Source organism: Orycteropus afer, unplaced genomic scaffold (genome assembly GCF_000298275.1).
Source record: "Orycteropus afer afer isolate SDZICR_OR568_19922 unplaced genomic scaffold, OryAfe1.0 scaffold00015, whole genome shotgun sequence".
Taxonomy (NCBI): domain Eukaryota; kingdom Metazoa; phylum Chordata; class Mammalia; order Tubulidentata; family Orycteropodidae; genus Orycteropus; species Orycteropus afer.
Genome location: NW_006921602.1, coordinates 14107493 through 14129542, shown reverse-complemented (window position 1 = coordinate 14129542; position 22050 = coordinate 14107493). Strand labels below are relative to the sequence as shown.

Genomic DNA, 22050 nt, shown 5'->3' with positions numbered 1-22050 from the left:
ACAACGCAACCATTGCCATGGGGTTGGATCTGACTCATAGCAACCCCTCCTTGGGTTTCCAAGGCAATATCGCTATGGAAGTAGATTGCCCAACCTCCTTTCCAGGGAGTAGCTGGTGGGTTTGCACTGCCAGCCTTCTGGTTAGCAGTCAAATGCCTTAGGCACTATGGAGTATCATTCAGTGATAAAAAAAATAACTGAGTTATGAAACCATGAAAAAACATGGAAGAAACTTAAATGTATATTGCTAAGTAAAAGAAAACCAAAATCAAACTCACTGTCATCACATTGATCCTGACTCATAGGGACCCCCATTAGGTTTCCAAGACTGAAAATCTTTATGGAAGCAGATCACCTCATCTTTCTTCCATGGAGCAACTGGTGGCTTTGAACCATGGACCATTTGGGTAGCAGCCAAATTCCTTAGCTACTATATTACAAGAGCTTCTTTAGTAAAAGAAGCCAGGCTGAAAAGGGTGCATAGTGTATGATTTCAACTCTGATTTTCTGGAAAAAACTAAACTATACAGACAGTAAGAACATCAGTGTTCTCCGGGGGTTCAGGGGATGGAAGTGGGGTGAATAGGTGGAACAGGGCATTTGAAGGTCAGTGGAACTATTCAGCATGGTGCTGTGATGGTAGACATGTGACATTATACATTTTATCAAAATCCGTAAGATGTACAATATAATGAGCTATAATGTAAACTATGGACTTCAGTTCATTATAATATATCAATATTAGTTCAGTTGTAACAAATACATCACATTAATGAAAGATTTTAATTATGTGAGAAGCTGTGCTGGGAGGAAAAAGGGATAGAAGGAACTCTCTGTACTTTAGCACAATTTTTCCTTAAACCTAAAACTGCTCTAATAAATAGTCTATTGCCTAGCAGACAGTGTTTCTACATGTGTATTTGTATGTGCTGTAAAAAAAAAAAAAGGGGGTGTCTATGTCTATTAAAAGCAACTGATCCATCCCAATGGGCAGTCTTGGGGAATCACATTCTTTTATGCCTACCCATTCAAAATTCCAGAATTGAAAGACTGAAATTTCTCACCACCTTTCAGGTATGAAGAAACAGAGGAATGGGTCCTTGAAATTTAAACTCCTTGGAGTTACCCAGTAGTGAAATTCTGCTAATTGACCATGAATGTGTTGCCTTGTATTAACCTTCAAATTTAAGAAAAAAGTCTCACCCTTCTTTGGATACTATGCTTCTTGTCCTTCAGAACAGAAAACAAAAGACTTTCTGGCTAAGCTAACCTAACACTACCACCACCGCCATCTGTGTTGTGTTGCTAAGTTTGATTATGAAGTCTGACGTGAATTGTTGTTAGGTGCAGTTTAGTCATTTCCAACTCATGGCAATGTTGTGTCCAAAGGGAAAAAATACTGCCCAGTCCTGTACCATTGTTGCTATGTTTGAGCCCATTGTTGCAGTCACTGTGTCAATCGTCTCGTTGAGGGTCTTCCTCCTTTTTGCTGACTCTGTACTTTACCGTACATGATGTCCTTCTCCAGGAACTGGTCCCTCCTGATAACATGTCCAAAGTATGTGAGATCAAAATTCTTCTCAGGAACACAGGTAAATGAGTGATCAGGACCAGAATCCTTATATCCATATATTGAGTTTCCCTTGTTCTATAACACTTGCTTAGGTTTTTGTTTTGTTTGTTTTTAATTGAAGTACCAATATCTATAACAAAAACTTGGCTTCCCTTTAAATTGTGTTCTTTTCCATAGACTGTAAAAGGAATGTTGGATAATCCTAATGAACCTGTTAGTGACCTTTCTTACTTTGACTGCATTGAGAGCGTGATGGAGAACTCCAAGGTAAGATTGTTTGGGTTGCAATTCAGGAATTAATGTTACATGTCAGTGTGGGTGGAAACTGAGATGTGGTTTGTGTGCATCTCCATGTGACCACCCTGAATGGCTTCAGGCATGGTAAAGCCATGGACTTTGTTCAAGTGGCCCTCAAAATTGATCATGCATCTGAATCACCTAGAGGGCCAGTTAAACACAGTTTGCTGGTCTCCATCTCCAGAGTTTCTGATTCTGCAGATCTGGAGCGGGACTTGGGATTCTGCATTTCTGACAAGCTCCCTGGTAATGCCTGTGCTGCTAGTCTGGCAACCGGGTCTCCATTTTGACTGCCTGCTGAGAATTTGCTTTCCCACCCCAGATACACTGAATCAGAATTCACATTTTTTACAAGATCCCTTGGTGAATCACAAGTGAAGGTGAATCACCTAGGGATCTAGTTAAAATGTAGATTCTGTTTCAGTATATCTAGGATGGAAATGCAAATTCTCAGCAGGGGTTTGAACCAGAATGAACCTGTTCAAAGCTCTGCCATCACCTACACTGTGAAAACCACTGCACTATACCATGTCACAGGTAGGCCTTATTGTGAGTCAACCTTGTATCTTCTACACCTGGGACCCAACTAATGTGGAAAGCCCCATAGTTGCTTTATCTTATTATGAAAGACAGTCATATGTGTTCTTTTTGCCATCCATCTATGGCATGCATTCTCAAGGGGAGTATAGAATATTTGATATTACAATGGTTTATGCTTTCCATACCTTAAAACTGCTTGACAAAATTTTATTCCTTAATATTTGATTTGTTTAGGGGGGTGGGATAACAATTGCAGAGGAGCTAAAAAGCCTCCTTAGGGGAGCAATAATTAAAACAAAAACTGTTGAGAGACACTGATCTATGGTAATTACATAAATGTCTTTTGAGAATGCCTCAAAACAAGAAAGTTAAATGAAATGCAAGTGAGATGAATGGATATTGCACTCTCTTTGTATTTGGAACACGTTTGTTTACTTCACTTTTACATTAGCTTTAGGGAGATACCAGTATTGGTGATGTCAGGAGGGTTCAGTTTGTGATGGGGTGAGAGTACAGTTTGTTCCGTCCAGCATCGTTTTTAGAATAATGGATGGTCTAAGGGGATAATGCATAAGTTTTACGTACTTAGATCCAAAGAATCTATTTTTTCTCAAAGAGGGATACATGGGTTAGAAGATAGGAACATACTGTAAATAAACTTTTCCTCTAAGGTTTTTTTTTTTTTTTTTTTTTAGCTCTGGTAGCATAGTGGCTAAGGCACTTGACTGCTAACCAGAAGGCTGGCAGTTCAAATCCACCAGCCACTCCTAGGAAGGAAGATGGGGCAATCTACTTCCATAGTGATACTCCCTCAGAAACTCAAGGAGGGGTCGCTATGAGTCGGGTCCGACTCAACGGCACATAACAACAACAAGGTTTTTTATTTTGCAGGTCCTTATGTAAGCTGGATTATTTTGTGTATCTAAGCATTTAAGTAGCATCTTACTTGAAGCACTTTGTTTCATGGCCCTAAGATGACTTACTGACAAGTGAATGGAGCTCTGTATTAAGTTCCAGACTTGGCAATGCTATAGTCACTCCAAACAGTTTATGTTGAACACTCTTCAGTTTTACCATCTATAACCAATGACAATAGGACCTTCCTTCCTGGTTCATGATGAGGTACATAGAAGGCAGAACATGTATTTGGGATATAGTGTGACCTCCTGTGTTACTTTGACCTGTTTGGGTTGAATTCTAGTACTAGGATCCCTTTCAGCTGTTACTATAAGTACCTCTGAAGAAAGAACACACCACTGACTTTCAAATAATGGAAAATATTTATTATAAAATTTAGGAAGCATCTTTAGTTTGTGTTTAGATGATTATTATATATATTCTTGTTAACAAAGATATATTTTAAATGTTATTGTCAATGAGTAAATTAATATGGGGAAGGGTGCATCTCCTGCTTTCTAGGTATGAGTTCCCCTACAGCTCAGGTTTAATTTTTATGTTCTGGGAAGTACAGGCAGTCCCTGGGTTGTGAAAGGGATCTATTCCTAGGTGTGTCTTTAAGTCGAATTTATAGGTAAATCAGAACAGGTGCATATAGTTCTTATTTAGCTTTACTTTAATGAAAGAATAGGCTAAAGCCTTTTCAATGATTTAAAAGCTGCACCTGTGCAAATGAAGGTGCTTGTGATGAAGAATTTGTTTCAAGTGGTCATTTGAAAGTGAGGGCAAATTTACATAACATTAATAGCAAGTTCTCCTTAAGTTGGACAGTCACTAACCCAGGGAATGCCTGTAATAGTTCTTAGTTTGTACCATTCACTCATGTCATTCCCCATGTGGATTGTACTTTATTGATCTTTATGTATTAACTATGTCTTCTTAGACTATAGATAATTGCAGATGAAGGGTTCATACTTTCATTATTTCTTTTTATGGGTTGGAAATGGAAATAAAGGAGAAAAATAGCAAATGATATATATATATATATATTAAGTGACCTTGAATGTTGAAGTTGGAAATGGGGCCTCCTTGGCCCCATGGTTTGAAGTAGTGCTGGACACAAAAGATCTCTGCTTATTTGTTTTGCAGGTTCTGGGGGAGTCGATGGCAGGGATTTCACAGAACGCCAAGACTGGGGATCTCCCTGCCTTTGGCGAGTGTGTGGGGATCGCGTCCAAGGCTCTCTGTGGGCTGACAGAGGCTGCAGCCCAGGTAATTGTCTGCTCCATAGTGCCCTGACCTACAGGTCTCCCAGCTTTGTGTCCTTTTTAGATTGTAGATACCAAGAGTAAGCAGGTTCCTGTGGGAGGCATGGGAACCACATCTACAGCTCCTTCCCTTACCACCAAAGCAGAAACCATGTTAAAGGCAGTAGCCCCTCTGCTGGCTGTGGTATCTCAACAAAACAACAGCCAGTTACCCCCATTCCTGGGAACAGAGCCTTATCATGGCCTGGGTTGGCTGCCTGAGCAGCAGTGGGCCCAGTCCAGGGAGGACAGAGATGGGCGATGGTTTCACATGGTGACACCCAGTGACCACTGCAAACACAGCTTAAAGATTCAGAGATCAACTTTTCTTTCTTTCTTTCTTTCTTCTTCTTTTTTGATTATTGTTATAGGTGAGTTGTTTCTGGAGGGGAAAAAAAAAACCAGGCACTGCATACTTTACATTTTTTGTAAGACATTAGAATTGTAAAAATCTTAGTCATGCTATATTTAGGTCTGTGGGGAGAAAAAATTAGATGCCATGACATAGAGGCATGATGTAGCCTGTTCCTTCCTCATCTTTGACTATCCCTTGTATTCCCAATAATTATGCTCATATGTCTGAGGCGTCAACAGTGTCAGAATTTACTCTGAAGGATTTATCACTTGATAATTATGTTGAGCTTAGATTTACTGAACCAATGGGAAACATCCTCGCTTGAGGGGGATGAAATTCTCTACTCTCATCCTTCCCCTCAAATCTCAGTGTAAATGAATTAAAATTCGTGCTCACAAATTCACTTTATCCTTATTTATTTGGCTAATGCAGCCAATGGTTTTAAAGAGAGGACCTTCTCTTCTAGCCTCTTGTCACCTTAGGAACCAAATACTGTTTTGTTTTGGAGCCCTCTGAGCTGTATAATTCCCTAATTAGAATTAGTTGGCACATTTATTTTACTCAATTACCAAATTAAGATTCCTCCTGCTATTAGAAACACAAGCCTAAACAATAAAGACATGTTAGGCTGCAGTTCTACTTGGTCCTGTAGGGTCACTATGACTCACAATACTTGATGGCAGTGGATTAGGCTATGTGTACCTACATCCACATGTAGGATGGCTCCAGGGTTGGTCGACCCAGCAGCTCCACACCTTCAGTCTGCACTCACTTCTTTATGACTCTCCCATCTGCCAGCCAGGGTCATCTTCTTGCCTAGGGTAGATGCCCTCAAGGTCATACGAGGCCTGCCAGGAATAATCAGGGCTACCTTCATCCTTGTTCATGTCCTGCAGAAGAGATTCTTGAGGCTCTCCCTTAAGATTGGGAGACTTGGATCCTAGAATCCTGTAGCAAACTCCTGTTGGCATGTCATTGGCCTGAGCTGGCTTCAGCCTATCTATCCCTAAACCCTTCTATTAGTGAGAGGAATGAGATTACACTGACCAATTTGCACTAATCAGTGATGAGCATGACTGCTGCTGTGCACGGTAGAGCCATTGTCCACCACAGGCTCATTTGGAAGTCCAGAGCCTGAACAGTGGCTTTTCTTCTCTTTCTAGGCTGCATACTTGGTCGGTATCTCTGATCCCAACAGCCAGGCAGGCCACCAGGGCCTTGTGGATCCCATCCAGTTTGCCAGGGCCAACCAAGCGATCCAGATGGCATGCCAGAACCTGGTGGATCCTGGCAGCAGCCCATCACAGGTAATTGCTCGGGAGGGAAGTGCAGCTTGTGAGTTAAGCTCCTCTAGAGGTACGGTGGGGATGGTGAGAAATTAGTGAAGAATACTGTTCTTTCATGGAGCTCTGGTAGCACAGTGCTTAACGCACTTGACTGCTAACCAGAAGGCTGGTGGTTCAAACCCACCAGCCACTCCTTGAAAAGAAGATGGGGCAATCGACTTCCGTAGTGATACTGCCTTGGAAACCCAAGGAGGGGTCGCTATAAGTTAGGTCCGACTCGACGGCACATAACAATAACAACACTGTTCTTTCAGAGCTTGCAAAGCCAGCTAAATACAGCACTATAGTAATGATGGTGGAATGTATTGTAAAATGTGGCCAGGTAGGAATTTTTAGGTGCTATGGTACAAGGACTGGAAGGCAGTAGTAATGTAATAATCGCAGTGAGATTCACCAGGAATCTCACGATCCCATTCACTTAAGGCTTATTCTGTGTTTAATAGTAATGGTTGACATGAGTCAGCCCTGAGCCATCACCCCATTGACTTAGTGTAATGGAGGAGGTGGATATGGACAAAGCCTGGAAAACACATTGATCCAGGTATGGTGACAAATCCAGGGACTCATGGAGGAAGGTCTGATGAATTCTCTTAGGGGATGTCCTGGGTCACTCCACAGAAATGGTAGCATTGAGCTGGTCTCAGAGTTAGATAAGGATCCACATCTCAAAAAGGAGCTAGAGAGCTATTTTAGGAATAGACAATATGTATAACATTCCATGATGCTTCTCTTATACCTGGGTGGTATGGGATAGCAGAGGCAGCATCCCAATGCGACATCCACAGTAAATCCCGGGACTAGCACTCTTGAGACAGAAGGAGGAACCAAGTAAAGGAGGCAATACAGGAACCTTCTGGACCATCTGAGTGCTGATGTTTATGCCATTAGTACAGCTAGGATTCATTACCTACCCAGTTAAGGCCACAGGGGTTTTACCCCTCCAGCAAAGTAGCACAGTTAGACTCAGGAGAGCAGGTAAGGACAGAGGTGGAGGGTGCAGCCTGTTGGGATTCCTGATTCAGGTTCCTGTAGCCCATCTGTAGAAGAGGGCAAAGCCGGCACCTCCTTTGTGTTTATTTCACTCACTTCAGCTGCATCTCCTAGTCTTGGATTCTTGGATGTAGTGCCTGCTAGTGACATATGGTTATTAAACACTGGAAATATAGCTAGTCCAATTTGAGATGTGCTGTACTTATAAAATACTCATTGAATTTTGATAACTTAGTATTAGGAAAAAAACTTGTAAGATGTCTCATTGATAATTCTTAATATTGATTACATGATGAAATGATAATATTTTGGATTTATTGAATAATAAAGTAATAAAATGTATTATTCCAATGAATTCATCTTTTTGCCCTACTTATTTTAATAAGGCTTCTAGAAAATGTAAAATTCTATGTGTGGTTCACATTATATTTCTGTTGGGCAGTATTGGTCTAGACCCTAGACCGCGTAGGGGGCCCAAAGGATAGCTCACTGCATCCCCTTCAAGACTATCTGGGGCCCAGCTTACTCTCATCACTTTTCAGCTCCTCTTGTCCTTCTCTTTTTAAATTTTCTCTCATTTAATATTTCTTCTCCTTTCCTGGAGGGACTTAGGGGACAGCAGAGCTAGGAGCACATACTGCAATTACACTGGCTACATAGATGTGGTGGGTTGAGGAGGGATTCAAGGCTGGAGATCTGGGTGATCTGGACCCCTCTGCATTGAAGCATGGGTGCCCCCAGCTCAGCTCCATGCTTTGTAGGTTCTGTCAGCTGCCACAATTGTCGCCAAGCACACCTCAGCCTTGTGTAATGCCTGCCGGATCGCTTCATCGAAGACAGCCAACCCTGTGGCCAAGAGGCACTTTGTCCAGTCAGCCAAGGAAGTCGCCAACAGCACCGCCAACCTGGTGAAGACCATAAAGGTAAGTCAGTTAATTATGGGCTTTACTAATCCCTACATTATCTTGCAGAGAAGAAAGAAGTATAAGATTCAAGCTTTGTTCTTGTAAGACTTATTTCTAATTCAGTCTCACAACTTACGTCATTGAGAAGGGTTTCTTAGTAATGTGGAATTTTGTCATGAAAAACCAAAAGTCCTGTTCTGCTAACCTTCTAGAGGGTGGATGGGGCTGCCCAATTTCTGTCCATGAGGAGCTTAGGAGCAAAAATGTAATTGGAAGGGTTTGACTATGAGATGTCTCATGGCACTTTGGATTGCAGACACCCTGTTTTTACTTTAACTGTATGTTTACTTGGGGTGGTTTTGAGTGGGCAAGTAGATGACTCTGCCTATTGTTTTCAAGAATATCTGGATCAAGAGGATGAAGGGAAGGAGAAAGGAATTGGAGATGGTAGAAAAATCACTTTAATGTTGCTTGAATAATTTCTTTTAGAAGGGTCGGCACAAGGCTGGTCCTGTGAGATGGAGGTTAAAGATGTCCCAAATGTCTTTTCCAAACTGCGGTACCACTCCATCATCTCTAACACCAGCCACTCCTCCTAGTACTCTTCCTCGCATCATAGGGTTCCATCTTTCACTGTAATGTCTCACAAAATTCATGAACTGCCAAAGAAATGGCTCACACAGTTTGGAGGCTGACAAGTCCTAAATCCGTGGGTCAGGCATTGGTCTGGAGGATTCGCCTCACTCACAAATTACCAGGTCACATGACTGGCTGCTATCTCAAGTCCCAGGAACCAGGGGTCAGAGGATGACCAACCAGATGCAGGATCCAGTGCAAGAGAGTGAACTTTGTCAGATCATTCATATATATTGGATACAGAGCATACCCTCAAGGAAAATGAAGGGTGGTGAATTGAGACATACCCTGTACTAAGGTGGTGACTCAAGATACATCCCACCCTAATCCTACCTCATTGATATAATGGACACCTCACTCCAAAATGGGACCATAACCACAGGCATAGAGGCTAAGATTTATAATACATTACAAAATGGAGGACAATGGCTAGAAGGACCATATTAAGTAATTCACTACATCACAAATGTAAAAAACTATTGGTTTAATCTCTGTGATGTATGTTATGTTTGTAGATGTTTAAATTTTATTTTGAAAATTGGAGCATCAACTTTTAAAAACATAACATGTTAATCTTTGTATTAAAGACCATAGGTCAGGTAATGGAGGCAGTTTTATATAAAAAGACAGGTGCTAAGGGTATGGAGAAAGCTATTAACAATGAAAAGACCAACTTTCTCCAACAAGTATCATCCCTGGATATTCATGATTGACATTCCATGAAAAGTTTTAAGTTTTAATTATGGAAAAATTTCAATCAAAGATAGAATAGTATAAACAAACCCTGTATATCCACCCTTCAGCCAGCTGTGGCAATTATCAATTCCTGGCCAATCTTGTTTCACCTATATATGGGTCATTTCCTTTCTCCTGTTACTTTGAAGCAAGTCTTCAGCATCATTTTATCCATAAGTATTTCAGTATGTATTTCTGATAAAGTGAAAAATCATATCCCATAATACCATTATCACATTTTAAACAAAGTTAACATGAATTCCTTAATATCATCCAGTGCTTAGTCAGCTTTCAAATTTTCCCAGCTGTTTCTCTCCTTTCTCCTTCTTATACCTTCCTCATCTACAAATAATTCAAGTCTCTTTTCTTTTTAAATAGCTTTATTGAGACATATTTTCTTTTCTTTAATGTATAGACTTTCCCATCCATTTTTTTCCCCCTTCCTTGTAATTTATTTGTGGAAGAAGCAGGGCTGTCTCTCAAATAGAATTAGTCTAGATTTGCTGACTCTGGGTATACCAGATGGTCAAAGACCTAGGCAAAAGACATTTCACTATTCCTAGTTGTTTATGGGAGCTCTGGTGGCATAATGCCTAAGGCATTTGACTTCTGACCAAAAGGCTGGTGGTTCAACCTACCAGCCGCTCCTCAGAAGGAAGATTGGGCAATCTACTTTCGTAGAGATACTGCCTCAGAAACCCAAAGGGGGTTGCTATGAGTCGAATCAACTTGACAGCAGTGAGTTTGGTTTTTTTTTTTTTTTTGGTGGTAGTGGTTTATATTTCTTTTAATCTTACCTTCAATTACAAATCATCCATTTTATTCTAGTAATTCATCACCCTAGGAAATTAAAAAATTTTGAGCAGTAAGGGCCTAGAAGATCTTAAGCTAGAAAAGTATCTTGGCTGCAGCCCATTCTTGAGTGGGGTATATTGTGTGGATTGGGATAGGAGAGATTTGGTACTGTGGGACTATATAGTTTTTGTAGATGGGTGATAAAACCACAAGCACAGTCTGCCCTAAGCTGGAGCCAAGAAGACAGCCGATCTTGTGGGGAAACAGTTACCACCTAGACATTGGACTGCAGACAAAAAGCGCTGCACACCCCCACTCTGTAGCATTGTCATGGGAGACAAGATAAGACTTCTGTATTAACTGTTTTTGTCTGTGTTTTCTGTTTGTTTGTACACTTTTATTTTCCTGATATACAGTAATAAAATTCATTGGAGATCTTAACTCTTTAAGGGTTTTCATATTTGTTTACATAGGAGTATCTGCTTTGTAGAAGGAGCCCTGGTGGCACAGTGTTAAGTGCTCAGCTGCTAACTGAAAGGTCTGTGCCTCGAACCCATCACCTGCTTTGTGGGAGAAAGATGAGGCAGTCTGCTTCCCTAAAGATAACAGCCTTGGAAACCCTGTGGTGCAGTTTTACTCTGTCCTATTGTAGTAGTTCAGTTTGTGTGTCAACTTGGCTGGACCTGGTTGAGTGGCTGGGCAGCTGGTGGTAGTTATTCCCCAAGATGAGATTGGCAATCATCTCCATGGTGGGATCTACCACAAGCAGCTGAGTAGCTGCCTTTGGGATGTGGTCTGCTTCCTGTATATAAGGAGAAGCCTTGGGAGTGGTTTCTAGCCTATGGCACGCTTGTACCCTGCATGTAGCCGTGTCATTGCTCAGCAGCCTGCTATGCTCTGACAACCTTGGGACTTAGAGTGGACTTAAGTTAATGGCCTGCCATGTGGTTTGGTAACATCGGGACTGTGCCTTTTTACTTGTCACTGTGGGGCTTCTCAGCTTCAGCGGCCAGCAGCTATCTGAGTGAAGAAATGCCTCTAGCTCCAGTGGGCCAGGAGCAGGAGGCAGAGCTGGACCCCAAGGTTGAGGGGCTTTCATCCAGTCCCTAGAGCCTGGCACTTTAAACTTGGACTTAAAGCCTCCAAATTGTAAGAATAAACTCCTGTTTGTTAAGTCCATCTTCTTGTCAGAGCAGCACTAGGTAACCAGAACACCTATAGTGCCTCTATGTGTCAGAATCAACTTGACAGCAATAGGGTTTGGAGGTTCAGATCTGCTTTGTAGTAGTGCAGACCATTTGTTGCCTTGGCTGCTCACTGAAGATTGGAGTTCAAGTGCACCCAGAGGCACCTCAGAAGAAAGGGCTGGAGAACTCCTTCTGAAAAAATCAGCCATTGAAAACCCTATGGAGCACAGTTCTGCTCTGACACATATGGGGTTGCCATGAGTTGAAATTGTCTCAATGGGAACTCTTTTTCGATCTGCTTCATTGTTAGAACAAGTCATGAGAAATGAGATTTTTCCCAGTTCTCTCCAGAGAACATGATACTATATACTTCTTTTCCTTTTACTATCAAAAGTCAATATAATTGCACGGAGAAATCCATCAACAGGACGAGCCAAGCAGATGCAGAGGAGAGAACCGCCCAGCAGCAGCTGGAAGCTGGCTGGCAAAAGCATGGAGCATTGACCTCACTCAAGAGTTTCTTAGCTGTTCAAACAAAGTGTCTAAAAAAAAGAAAGGAAAAGAAAACTTTTAGCTGCCCTTTTGAAGCTAGGTTGAAATAATAAGCTAGGTTGAAGTTGAATAAATAAGACCAGTGCCAGGAGTGCCCATGATCCTGATGGTAGCTGCCAACATGGTTCATGGTATTGGTAATAACACTTACATTCTTTAACGTTTATTGTATTCAATGCCCTGTTCCAAGTACTTTGTGTATATTAACTTATCTAATCCATTTAACCACCCTGTGCCTGTCATTCCCATTTTGCATACAGGGAACTGAGGTACCAAGATATTAAGTAATTTCCCCAAGATGACCCAGCCAGTAATTGGTGGGTCACAATTCAGGCCCCCGAGTCCCTGCTTTCACTGTTCTCAGTCCTGCTTCCTGTTCCTTGCATGATGTTCAGCTCTTTGCCATGAAGAGACCAATTTCCCAGTTTCTCAACCTGGGAGAAATATCTGAATGTGTTCACAGTGCTTTTGTGTACATCATGGGGAAGCAGGGATGGGAAGAGGGCAATAGAGCTTTAAGTAGTGACATCATTGTGGATTATTGTAGAATTAATTTATACAGGTTAAATTTCTAAACTTATGATCTCAGTTTAAGTTGGCCGTTTTCAGATCATTAAAAGCCAAATGGATTAAGGGAGAAAAAATGGAAACTGTATTCTTAAAAAAAAAAAAAAAAAATCTCCTGGAGCCCTTTCTTTTCTGTCTTCTCTTTGATTTTAAATCCTGACCAATCTGTTAAGATCTCATTGTCTTTTCAGATTCTCCTCACAGTGTCAAACCCTTTTTGCAATTCCCTGCAGCAAATGAGCTCTGCTGATGGCCTAAAAGATAGGCCTGTGTCTAAACATCAGAGGAGGAGTGCAGGGTGATTGTAATGTAGGGAAGATAAAGGCCTCTGCTCCTCTGAAAATCTTGGGAATCAAAAGCAATGCAAGAGGAACAGAAATGAACATACAGTATTTCCCCTCAACTTGTCAAAATGTGCTTTGTTTTTCAATTCCCAGGGTTGTACAGGGTTTGCCAGGAGCTATGAGCTTTGTTTTCAGTTTACTAATAGGAAAACAAAAGAGGTCATTGCCCTGTAGCATAGCATAGATATACAGAATAGATTCCCTATTTCAAGGAATAGTTAAGAATCCTGTCGAAGAGAAAAACAAATGAATATTTAAGGCCCTAAATGTTTCAGACAGGTGCCCTCAAAGGTGCATTTTTCTCTGAGTTTTATGCTTTTTAGTGCTTTTACTTTTTCAGCCATGAGGTTGTGCCCAAGCTTAATCTCAGCTGCCATACTCTTACGATGACAAAAAAAGGGAGAAGAGCCCAACTGCAGGAACACTAGGGAGTGAGCGGCAGATTCCCTCACAGCGAGATATCCGTGGGGTCCCTGAGTGGTGCAAATGGTTACTGTGCATTTGGCTACTAATTGAAAGGTTGGAGGTTCAAGTCTGTCCAGAGGTGCCTCGGAAGATAGTCCTGGTGATCAACTAAAAATTGGCCACAGAAACCCTATGGAACACAGTTCTACTCCGACACACAAAGTCGCCATGAGCCAGAGTCAACCTAACGGCATTTTATTGGTTGTGGTTTGGGTTCTCAGAATGCATGACTCTAGGGATTTTAAATCTCTTGGTGGCATTCTTTAAAATTCCAAAACCTAGCTCAGCAGCAGTGAATGTCTGTGCCCCTATTCCATGCCAGGCAAGTTAGAAGGACCCGCGCTCCTATGCAGGCTGCCGTCTCCCTACTGGTCACTGCTGATACAGCTGCCTGCTTTTCTCTTCCATCAGCTTATTACCAAGTCTCAAATCAGACGTGTAGAATGGAATGTTATTTTAATTGTGCAGTTCCACAGGTTTGAGTGCCAAATAGAAATTGTGCAACAACAGCTTTTGTTTTTCTGAGAAGTTGAGCTTGGCCTTGCCCCTCAGAGTGGAGTTGAAACTGACTGTTTTGATAATTAAGCAATTCAGTGTGTTCCAAAGATACCCAAACCAGCTCTGTCTGATCAAGTTTCACTTAGCTGTAAGCATATTTTCTTGGTCATCCTTATGTTTGCATTGGTAAAGTAGATTTTTTCAGAAGAAAAAGGAAAAAAAAATCTTGTATTTCTCATACCCTTTATTCTTTGTGTGGATGAGGAAGGGGATTGGGTGAAAGTTTACAGAGCACATTAGTTTTCCATTCAACAATTTATACACATTTTGTTTTGTGACATTAGTTGCAATCTCCTCAAAGTAATAACACTCTTCCTGCTTCCTCCCTGGGTCCCCCATATCCATTCCTCCTCCTTTCCTGACCCTTCCTGCCTTCTGAGCTTTGTTTTGGGACAAGCTCTGCCCTTTTGTTCTGATGAGTTAGGTTCTCCACAAGTGTAATTTTTTACTTGATGGACATGTCTGGTGTTGGGCTGAAAGGTGAAAGAGCCACAGTCACAGCGTTTCCACCAGTCTCTCTCAGACCAGTAAGTCTGGTCTTTTTCATAGCCTATCCCTTTTTAAAAAACAACAATAAAACTATTCATATCTACTTATATATTAGTGTTTGCTATTACTGATAATACAGTATTGTGTATGCAATAGTATTTGCCTTTCTTGTCTATACCTCTTGTGTACCTCTCCATGTCTTCCTGTTCCTTAGTGATATTGTGCTAGTCACACACTTCTGTTATATTGCTTTTCCCTTCACCCATGTCAAACCTGTCCCTTAATTATCCTTCTGTTTTTTCTCTCTTCCCCTCCCCTCCTATCCCTGGTTATCAACAAAGAAATGGTTACCATAGCTCTTGTTCTTACTGACTCTGTCCAAAGATCCATAGAGAAGAAGGGACACAGGAGTCTTGGGTTCTGGGTTAAGGTATACCTGTAACAGGGCCACAAATTGGTTCATTCAGTTTGACCCTGTTTTAGTTCTCAAGTGCCACTTTAACAGAAAATACCACAAATGGGTAGTTTTAACAAACAAGGATTTATTCTCTTACAGTTTAGGGCGCTAGAAGTCTGAGTTCAAAGTACCAGCTCTAGGGACTAGGTGAAGGCCCTTTGATCTTGCGCTTCAGCTCTGCCTCTTGTTGCCGGCCCACTGAAGCTGGAAGCTTCTCTTAACTTAGGCAGCTGCTGGCTGCTGAGGTTGACAAACCCACAATCAACAAATAAAATGGCACAGTCCCAAGATTATCAAGCAACACAGTAGGCCACTAGTTCAAGTCCTGGAACAACCCTCAGATTGGCAGAAAACATGGTAGGCTACTGAGTGAAGACGTGGCTACTTGCAGGGTCCAAGTGTGCCAAAAAGCTAGAGACCTTCCTCAAATCTATTTATTATATACTGGGAGCAGACCACATCCCTAAGGCAGCAACTCAGCTTCTTCAAGTAGATTCCACCATGGAGTTCGTTACCAGTCTCATCTTGGGGAATCACTACATCCAGCTGCCCAACCACTCAAAACCAGGCCCAGCCAAGTTGACACGTAACCTTAACTACCACAGACTGCCAGCTGAGAATTTACATTCTTATAGATCCCCAAAGAAGCTCTGGTAGCACAGTGCCTAAGGCATCTGACTGCTAACCAGAAGATTGGTGGTTCAAACCCACCAGCCACCCTATGGAAACAAGACTGGGCATTCTACTTCCATAAAGATTTACTACCTCAGAAACCCAGTGGGGGTAATTGTGAGTCAGAATTGACTTGATGGCAGTGGGTTTGGTTTTGTTTGTTTGTTATAGATCCCCAGGTGATTCTCAGGCATCTGTGTATCACTTGGGGATCTTGTTCTGATTCAATATATCTGGGGTGGAAAAGAAGGCGCTCACCAGGGTATTGAACCTGAGTGAACTGGGTCAAAGCCCTGGCCAGTAAGTAGTTTGTGACCTTGGGCAAATCATGTCACTTTCTCAGTGCTGCTTATATTGTCTGGAAGAGTAAGTTCAACTAGTGCTCAGTGGTTTGGTCATATGCCTTCCTTCCAATAGGAAGTGCCAGGCTAAGAGAGTTCTGGGAGGTTGAGAGAGGGGTAGAAGAAAAGAGTGTGGAGTGACAAGAAGCAGGAAAGGGTGAGCAGCACTTAGGGGACATTTACCATCACCCATTGAACTAGAAATCATGTGGTTGGCGAAGTCATACAACCCCTGGTGGAACTAGGACCTAAGTCTTTTTGACTCTAAAGTCAGTGCTCTGTGCCTGCCGGTTGTCTTCTTCATTGATTTGCCTGTGCTAGAACCACTCATGTCAAGCTCCTGTTATGTGACTCCTGCCCTGCCTCCCACTCATATTCCCAAATTGCTCTAAAGTTTAATAGGGTCTGAGCTCAGGGAGGTGATGATGTTAGCAATACCAAAACCAAAACCAAACCCATTGCTGTCAACTCGATTCTGACTCATAGCGACCCCCGTACGGTTTCCAAGGCTGTAAATCTTTACAGAAGTAGATTGCCTCATCTTCTTCCCATAGAGCATCTGGTGGGTTTGAACCACTGACCTTCTGGTTAGCAGCCAAATCTCTTCCCCACTATGCCACCAGAGCTCTTTTGTTAGCAGTACCAAAAAGACAAAACCAAGTCACTGCCATCGAGTCAATTCCAACTCATAGCAGCCCCCATTGGGGTTCTGAGATGGTAATTCTTTATGGAAGATGCTTGCCCCATCTTCCTTCCATGAAGTGGTTGGTAGGTTTGAACTGCCAACCTTCTGGTTAGCATCCAGATGCCTTAGACACTGTGCCACCAGAGTGCCTTTGTTAGTATATTGAGGTTAAAATGTCAAAACCATTCACTCCTACATTGCCAGTGCCTAGCCTGGTATTGTTGAGTGCTGTACAATCATTTCTGATTCATAGCAACCCCGTGTGACAGAGTGGAACTTCTGTATAGGATTTACTTGACTATAATCTTTATGGAAGCAGATTGCCAGGTCTTTCCCTTGCAGAGCTTCCAGGTGGGTTCAAACTTTCAACTTTTCATATAGTAGCCAAGCACTTAACTGTTGTGCCTCCAGGGTGCCTTGCCCAGCAGGTAGCAAGCATGACTTCAGTGTTAACTAAATACATGAGTCCGGACTCCAGACTCACTGCCATTGAGTCAGTTCTGACACATAGCAACCCCCATTGGGTTTCTGAGGCTGTAAATCTTTACAAAAATAGATTGCCCCTTCTTCCTTCTGCGGAGTGTCTGGTAAATTTGAACCTCTGACCTTCTGGTTAGCAGTCAGATGCCTTATCCACTATGCCACCAGAATGAGGCTCTATATGTGACCAAGAAGTAGAGGGCATGTAGGGTCTCCATTGGCCTAGAAGAATGGCAGAATGGAAGAATAACAGGTTATGATAGAGGTTAGAAGAAAAGGGTGAACACAGAGGCAAGCAAAGTCTGGTATTAGTGAAGAAGGCAAATTAGCCAGGCTAATGGAATTCCTCTGAAAATATCAGCCTCATGGACATATAATTACTGTCCCAAGCTGCGGAGGCTTGATTGGAATGTGGTTGTTACTCAGAAGTAGCCTTTAAACTGGCCTACCTGCTCACTCTTGCCTTACTGAAAAATATTAATGCTGCCATCTTAAATCCTGTGTGTTTTGCAATGCTGGTGCCTCTGAATTTTTGTTCACTAATTGACAATAAATTGGCTTTAATACATTGTTCATAACCGTTAAATTGAAAGCTTAATTGCCCATTTAACAAGGGAATTTACATTCTTCTCCAACAGTGACTGCCTTTCTCAAGTGTGGCCCTTTGCTGGAGGCAGAGTTGTTGTGGCTGGGTCACAGTCTGCTGGTTCTAACAGTCTTATGCTTGAGGAGGTGCCCCCAGAGCTGAAGAACCACAAATCCAAGTGTTAACCCTTCATGAGGCAACCTGGCATGAGTCACAGGCCAAATTCCTGGGTTCTCATTCTCTGGGCCATTAATCATCTTTGTGGCTGATCACTTAACACCACTGTGTTGCCTGCTGCTAATTGAAAAAATACACTACATAGAGAAAAAGCTTACATCATATGTATACAGCTCACTGAATTTTCTCAAGCCGAACACACCTAGGTAACTACAGCCAGATGAAGAAACAGACCATTACCGTCACTCAAAAGCCCTCCTTGTGCTCTCTCTATTCCAGTCTTCTTGTTGTTAGGTGCCCTTGAGTTGATTACGACTCTTAGAGGCCCTGTGTACAACAGAATGAAAGACTGACTGATCCTGCACCATCCTCACAAACATTGCTCTGTTTGAACCCATTTTGAGCCATTGTCAGTCTATCTCATTGAGGGTCTTCCTCATTTTTTGCTGACCCTCTGCTTTACCAAGTATGATATTCTTCTCCAGAAATTGGTCTCTCCTAATAACATGTCAAAAGTACGTGAGATGAAGTCTTACCATCCTTGCTCCTAAGGAACATTCATGCTGTACTTCTTCTAAGACAGACTTGTTCATTCTTCTTTCAGTCTATGGTATATTCCATATTCTTCACCAACACCAAAATTCAAAGGCATCAATTCTTCTTCAATCTTCCTTATTCATTGTCCAGCTTTAACATGCATATAAGGTAAGTGAGGATGACTTAAGGCACCTACTGATGAAGGTTAAAGAATACAGTCTGCAGTATGGATTACATCTCAACATAAAGAAAACAAAAATCCTCACAACTGGACCAATGAGCAGCCAACGGAAGCAGCAGTCAGGACATTAGACGACGTGTAGCATTGGGAAAGTCAACTGCGAAGGAACTGTTTCAAGTGCTGAGGAGCAAGGATATCTCCTTGAGGACTAAGGTGTGCCTGACACAAGCCATGATATTTCCAATCGCCTGGTATGCATGTGAGAGCTGGACAATGAATAAGGAAGACCGAAGAAGAGTTGATGCTTTTGAGTTGTGGTGCTGGCGGAGAATGCTGAAAGTACCCTGGACTGCTAAAAGAACTAACAGATCTGTCCTGGAGGAAGTGCAGCCAGAATGCTCCTTGGAAGCAAGAATGGCCAGACTTCGTCTCACCTATTTTGGTCAAGTTGTAAGAAGGGACCATTCCCTGGAGAAGGATGTCATGCTTGGTAGGGTGGAGGGTCGACGAAAGAGGGGGAGGCCTTCAAGGAGATGGATTGATACGGTGGCTGCGATGATGGGATCAAGTATAGCAGGGATTGTGGGGCTGGCGCGGGATCGGGCAGTGTTTCGTTCTGCTGTGCATGGGGTCGCTATGAGTCGGAAACGACTCGATGGCACTTAACAACAACAACAACAAGGTGATTAAAAATACCATGGCTTGGTCAGGCGCACCTTAGTTCTCAAAGTGATATCTTTGCTTTTTAATATTGTAAAGAGACCTACTCTAAAGAGGACCTTTACAGCAAATTTTCCCAATGCAATATGTTGTTTGATTTCTTGACTGCTGGTTTCCATGGGCATTGATTGTGTATCCAAATATAATGAAATCCTTGACAACTTGTGTTCTTTCTCCATTTATCATGATGTTGCTTTTTAATCCAGTTGTGAGAATTTTTGTTTTCTTGATGCTGATGTGTAATCCGTACTGAAGGCTATATGTAGTCTTTGATCTTCATTAGTAAGTGCTTCAAGTCCTCTTCACTTTCAGGAAGCAGATTGCGTCATCTGCATATCACAAGTTGTTTATGAGTCTTCTTCCAATCCTGATCTGCGTTCTTCTTCATATAGTCCAGCTTCTTAGATTACTTGCTCAGCATACAGATTGAACCCATATGGTGAAAAGATACAACTCTGATGGATACCTTTTCTGATTTTAAACCATGCAATATCCTTGTTCTATTCAAATGACTTGCTCTTGGTCTCTGTACAGGTTCTGCATGAGCACAATCAAGTGTTCAGGAATTCCCACTCTTATAAACATTGTTTATAATTTGTTATGATCCACAGAGTCGAATGATTTCGGATCTTACCTACCCCAAAAGGTTGATTTCTAACAATAAATTAGTTTCACTTGTTTTTGTACTTTGCACAAATGGAGTTATACAGTAGATACTCTTGTCCTTGGCCTCTTCACTAAACATTATACTTGTAAAATTTGTCCCTACTTTTGGGGATTATTGTTGTTATATGCCATTGAGTTGGACCCAACTCATAGCAACCCCTCCTTGGGTTTCCGAGGCAGATAGTTAGAGTCTGTTGGGACATTGGTGGATCAGTGGTAGAATTTTCTCATCTTCCATGCTGGACACCTGGGTTTGATTCACAGCAATGCATCTTATGCATAGCAACGACCTGTCTGTCATTGGTGGCTTGCATGTTGCTACCAGGCTGAATGGGTTTCAGTAAAGCTTCAAGGCTAAAACGAACTAGGAAGAAAGGCTTGGTGATCTACTTCCAAAAAACAGAGCTTCAAACCATTTTTTCCCAGTTCAGTCAAGGCTGATGAGGCAAAGCTAGAGTGGACCCAATTTATAAAATGTGAGTGTACTGCAGTAAGGAAAAATTACAGGTCAGTGCCCTGCTAGAAATTTAATCTCCTTCCTAGAAAACAAGGGCAGCATGATCATTGCATAGCAACCAAATCTCTTGACTGACAGAGTTGCAAATAGTGCTGCCTAGCTTCAAAGATGGCAGCTGACCACATAGCTTTGAATGTGTGTAGTTCTCCATAACCCTGGCAATGATCCAATCTCCTACATCAGACTCCAGAAAGGGCTCTTATGCCTTTTCCAAGTCTCCCAATTCAGGGTTCCACCCATAATTTTTCCCATTCCAGTTATCATTCTGGTATACTCACATTTTAGAAATTTGGCTCTGATGCAGTTTCACAGCTTTGGTCATAACTAAACTACTTCAAACCAGTTTCAAAGCCTTGTCAAAAAGCCAATGAAAACCAGTGGTCCAATCTGCAACCAATCATGGTGATAGTGCTGGACCAGGCAGCATTTCATTCTGGCATGCATTGGGTCACTATGAATCAGGGCCAACTTAATGGCAACTAACAACAGGTATTGTCTACTTCTCTTTGGATTCCATGGTGCTTATTGCCAGATGGCTGTTATGTATGGTTTACCTCCTTCAAAGGCATTCAGGAATATCAGGTAAAACTAAAAAATCAAAAATGTTGTAAACAACAACAATAAAAAAAAAACACTACCATCAAGTCAATTCCAACTCAGTTACCCTATAGGACAGAGTAGAACTGCGCCATAGGGTTCCCAAGGCTATAAATCTTTTTGCAAGCAGACTTCCACATCTTTCTCCTGTGGAGCAACTGGTGGGTTTGAACTGCCAACCTTTCAGCTACCAGCCAAGTGCTTTAACCATTGTCCCACCAGAGCTTCTAAAGGTGCTATACAATGTATTTTTATAGTTAGGCAGAAAATATGTTTAATCTGAGTGAAAATGGAGTAGGGGATGTGTATTCATATCCTAAGATTGCCTTTTAAGTTGTGTCGTTGACAATACTGAAAGTACCACAAACTGCCAAAAGAACTAACAAATCTGTTCTGGAAAAAGTGCAACAAGAATTCTCTTTGGAAGTGAGAATGGCCAGACCTCATCTCATCTACTTTGGTCATGTTGTCAGAAGGAACCATTTCCTGGAGAAGAATATTATGCTTGGTAAAGTAGAGGGTCAGCAAAAAAGGGGAAGGCCCTTAAGGAGATGGATTGACACAATGGCTGTAACAATGGGCTCAGGTATAGCAAGGATTGTGAAGCTAGCATAGGACCAGGCAGTGTTTCTTTCTGTGGTACATAGGGTCGCTATGAGTAGGAGCTGACTCAACGGCACCTAACAATAAAAACAAAGACTGCCTTAAAAAAATTACCACAGGAGAATTCAAAGATGGCGGACTAGGCAGAAGGATTGCACAGACCCTCTTCAACAAAGAAAAGGGAAACCAATTAATACAGACACAGAAGATAATCTTGGACCCCTGAGCCTTGAAGGAAGGGATGCAGATTTGGACTAAACCCCAACTAGCAGAAGAATTTGCGTGAAAATACC

General features: G+C 42.0%; 1 protein-coding gene across 1 annotated transcript in view; it reads left to right on the top strand.

Annotated features, from left to right (window-relative positions):
• Window positions 1-22050, top strand: part of TLN2 (talin 2) — a 278945-nt gene that overhangs the window by 121344 nt on the left and 135551 nt on the right. The window contains exons 31-34 of the mRNA XM_007958215.2: window positions 1751-1840; window positions 4457-4579; window positions 6133-6276; window positions 8067-8228. Coding sequence (XP_007956406.1) covers window positions 1751-1840; window positions 4457-4579; window positions 6133-6276; window positions 8067-8228 — 519 coding nt within the window. The remainder of the gene's footprint in view (window positions 1-1750; window positions 1841-4456; window positions 4580-6132; window positions 6277-8066; window positions 8229-22050) is intronic.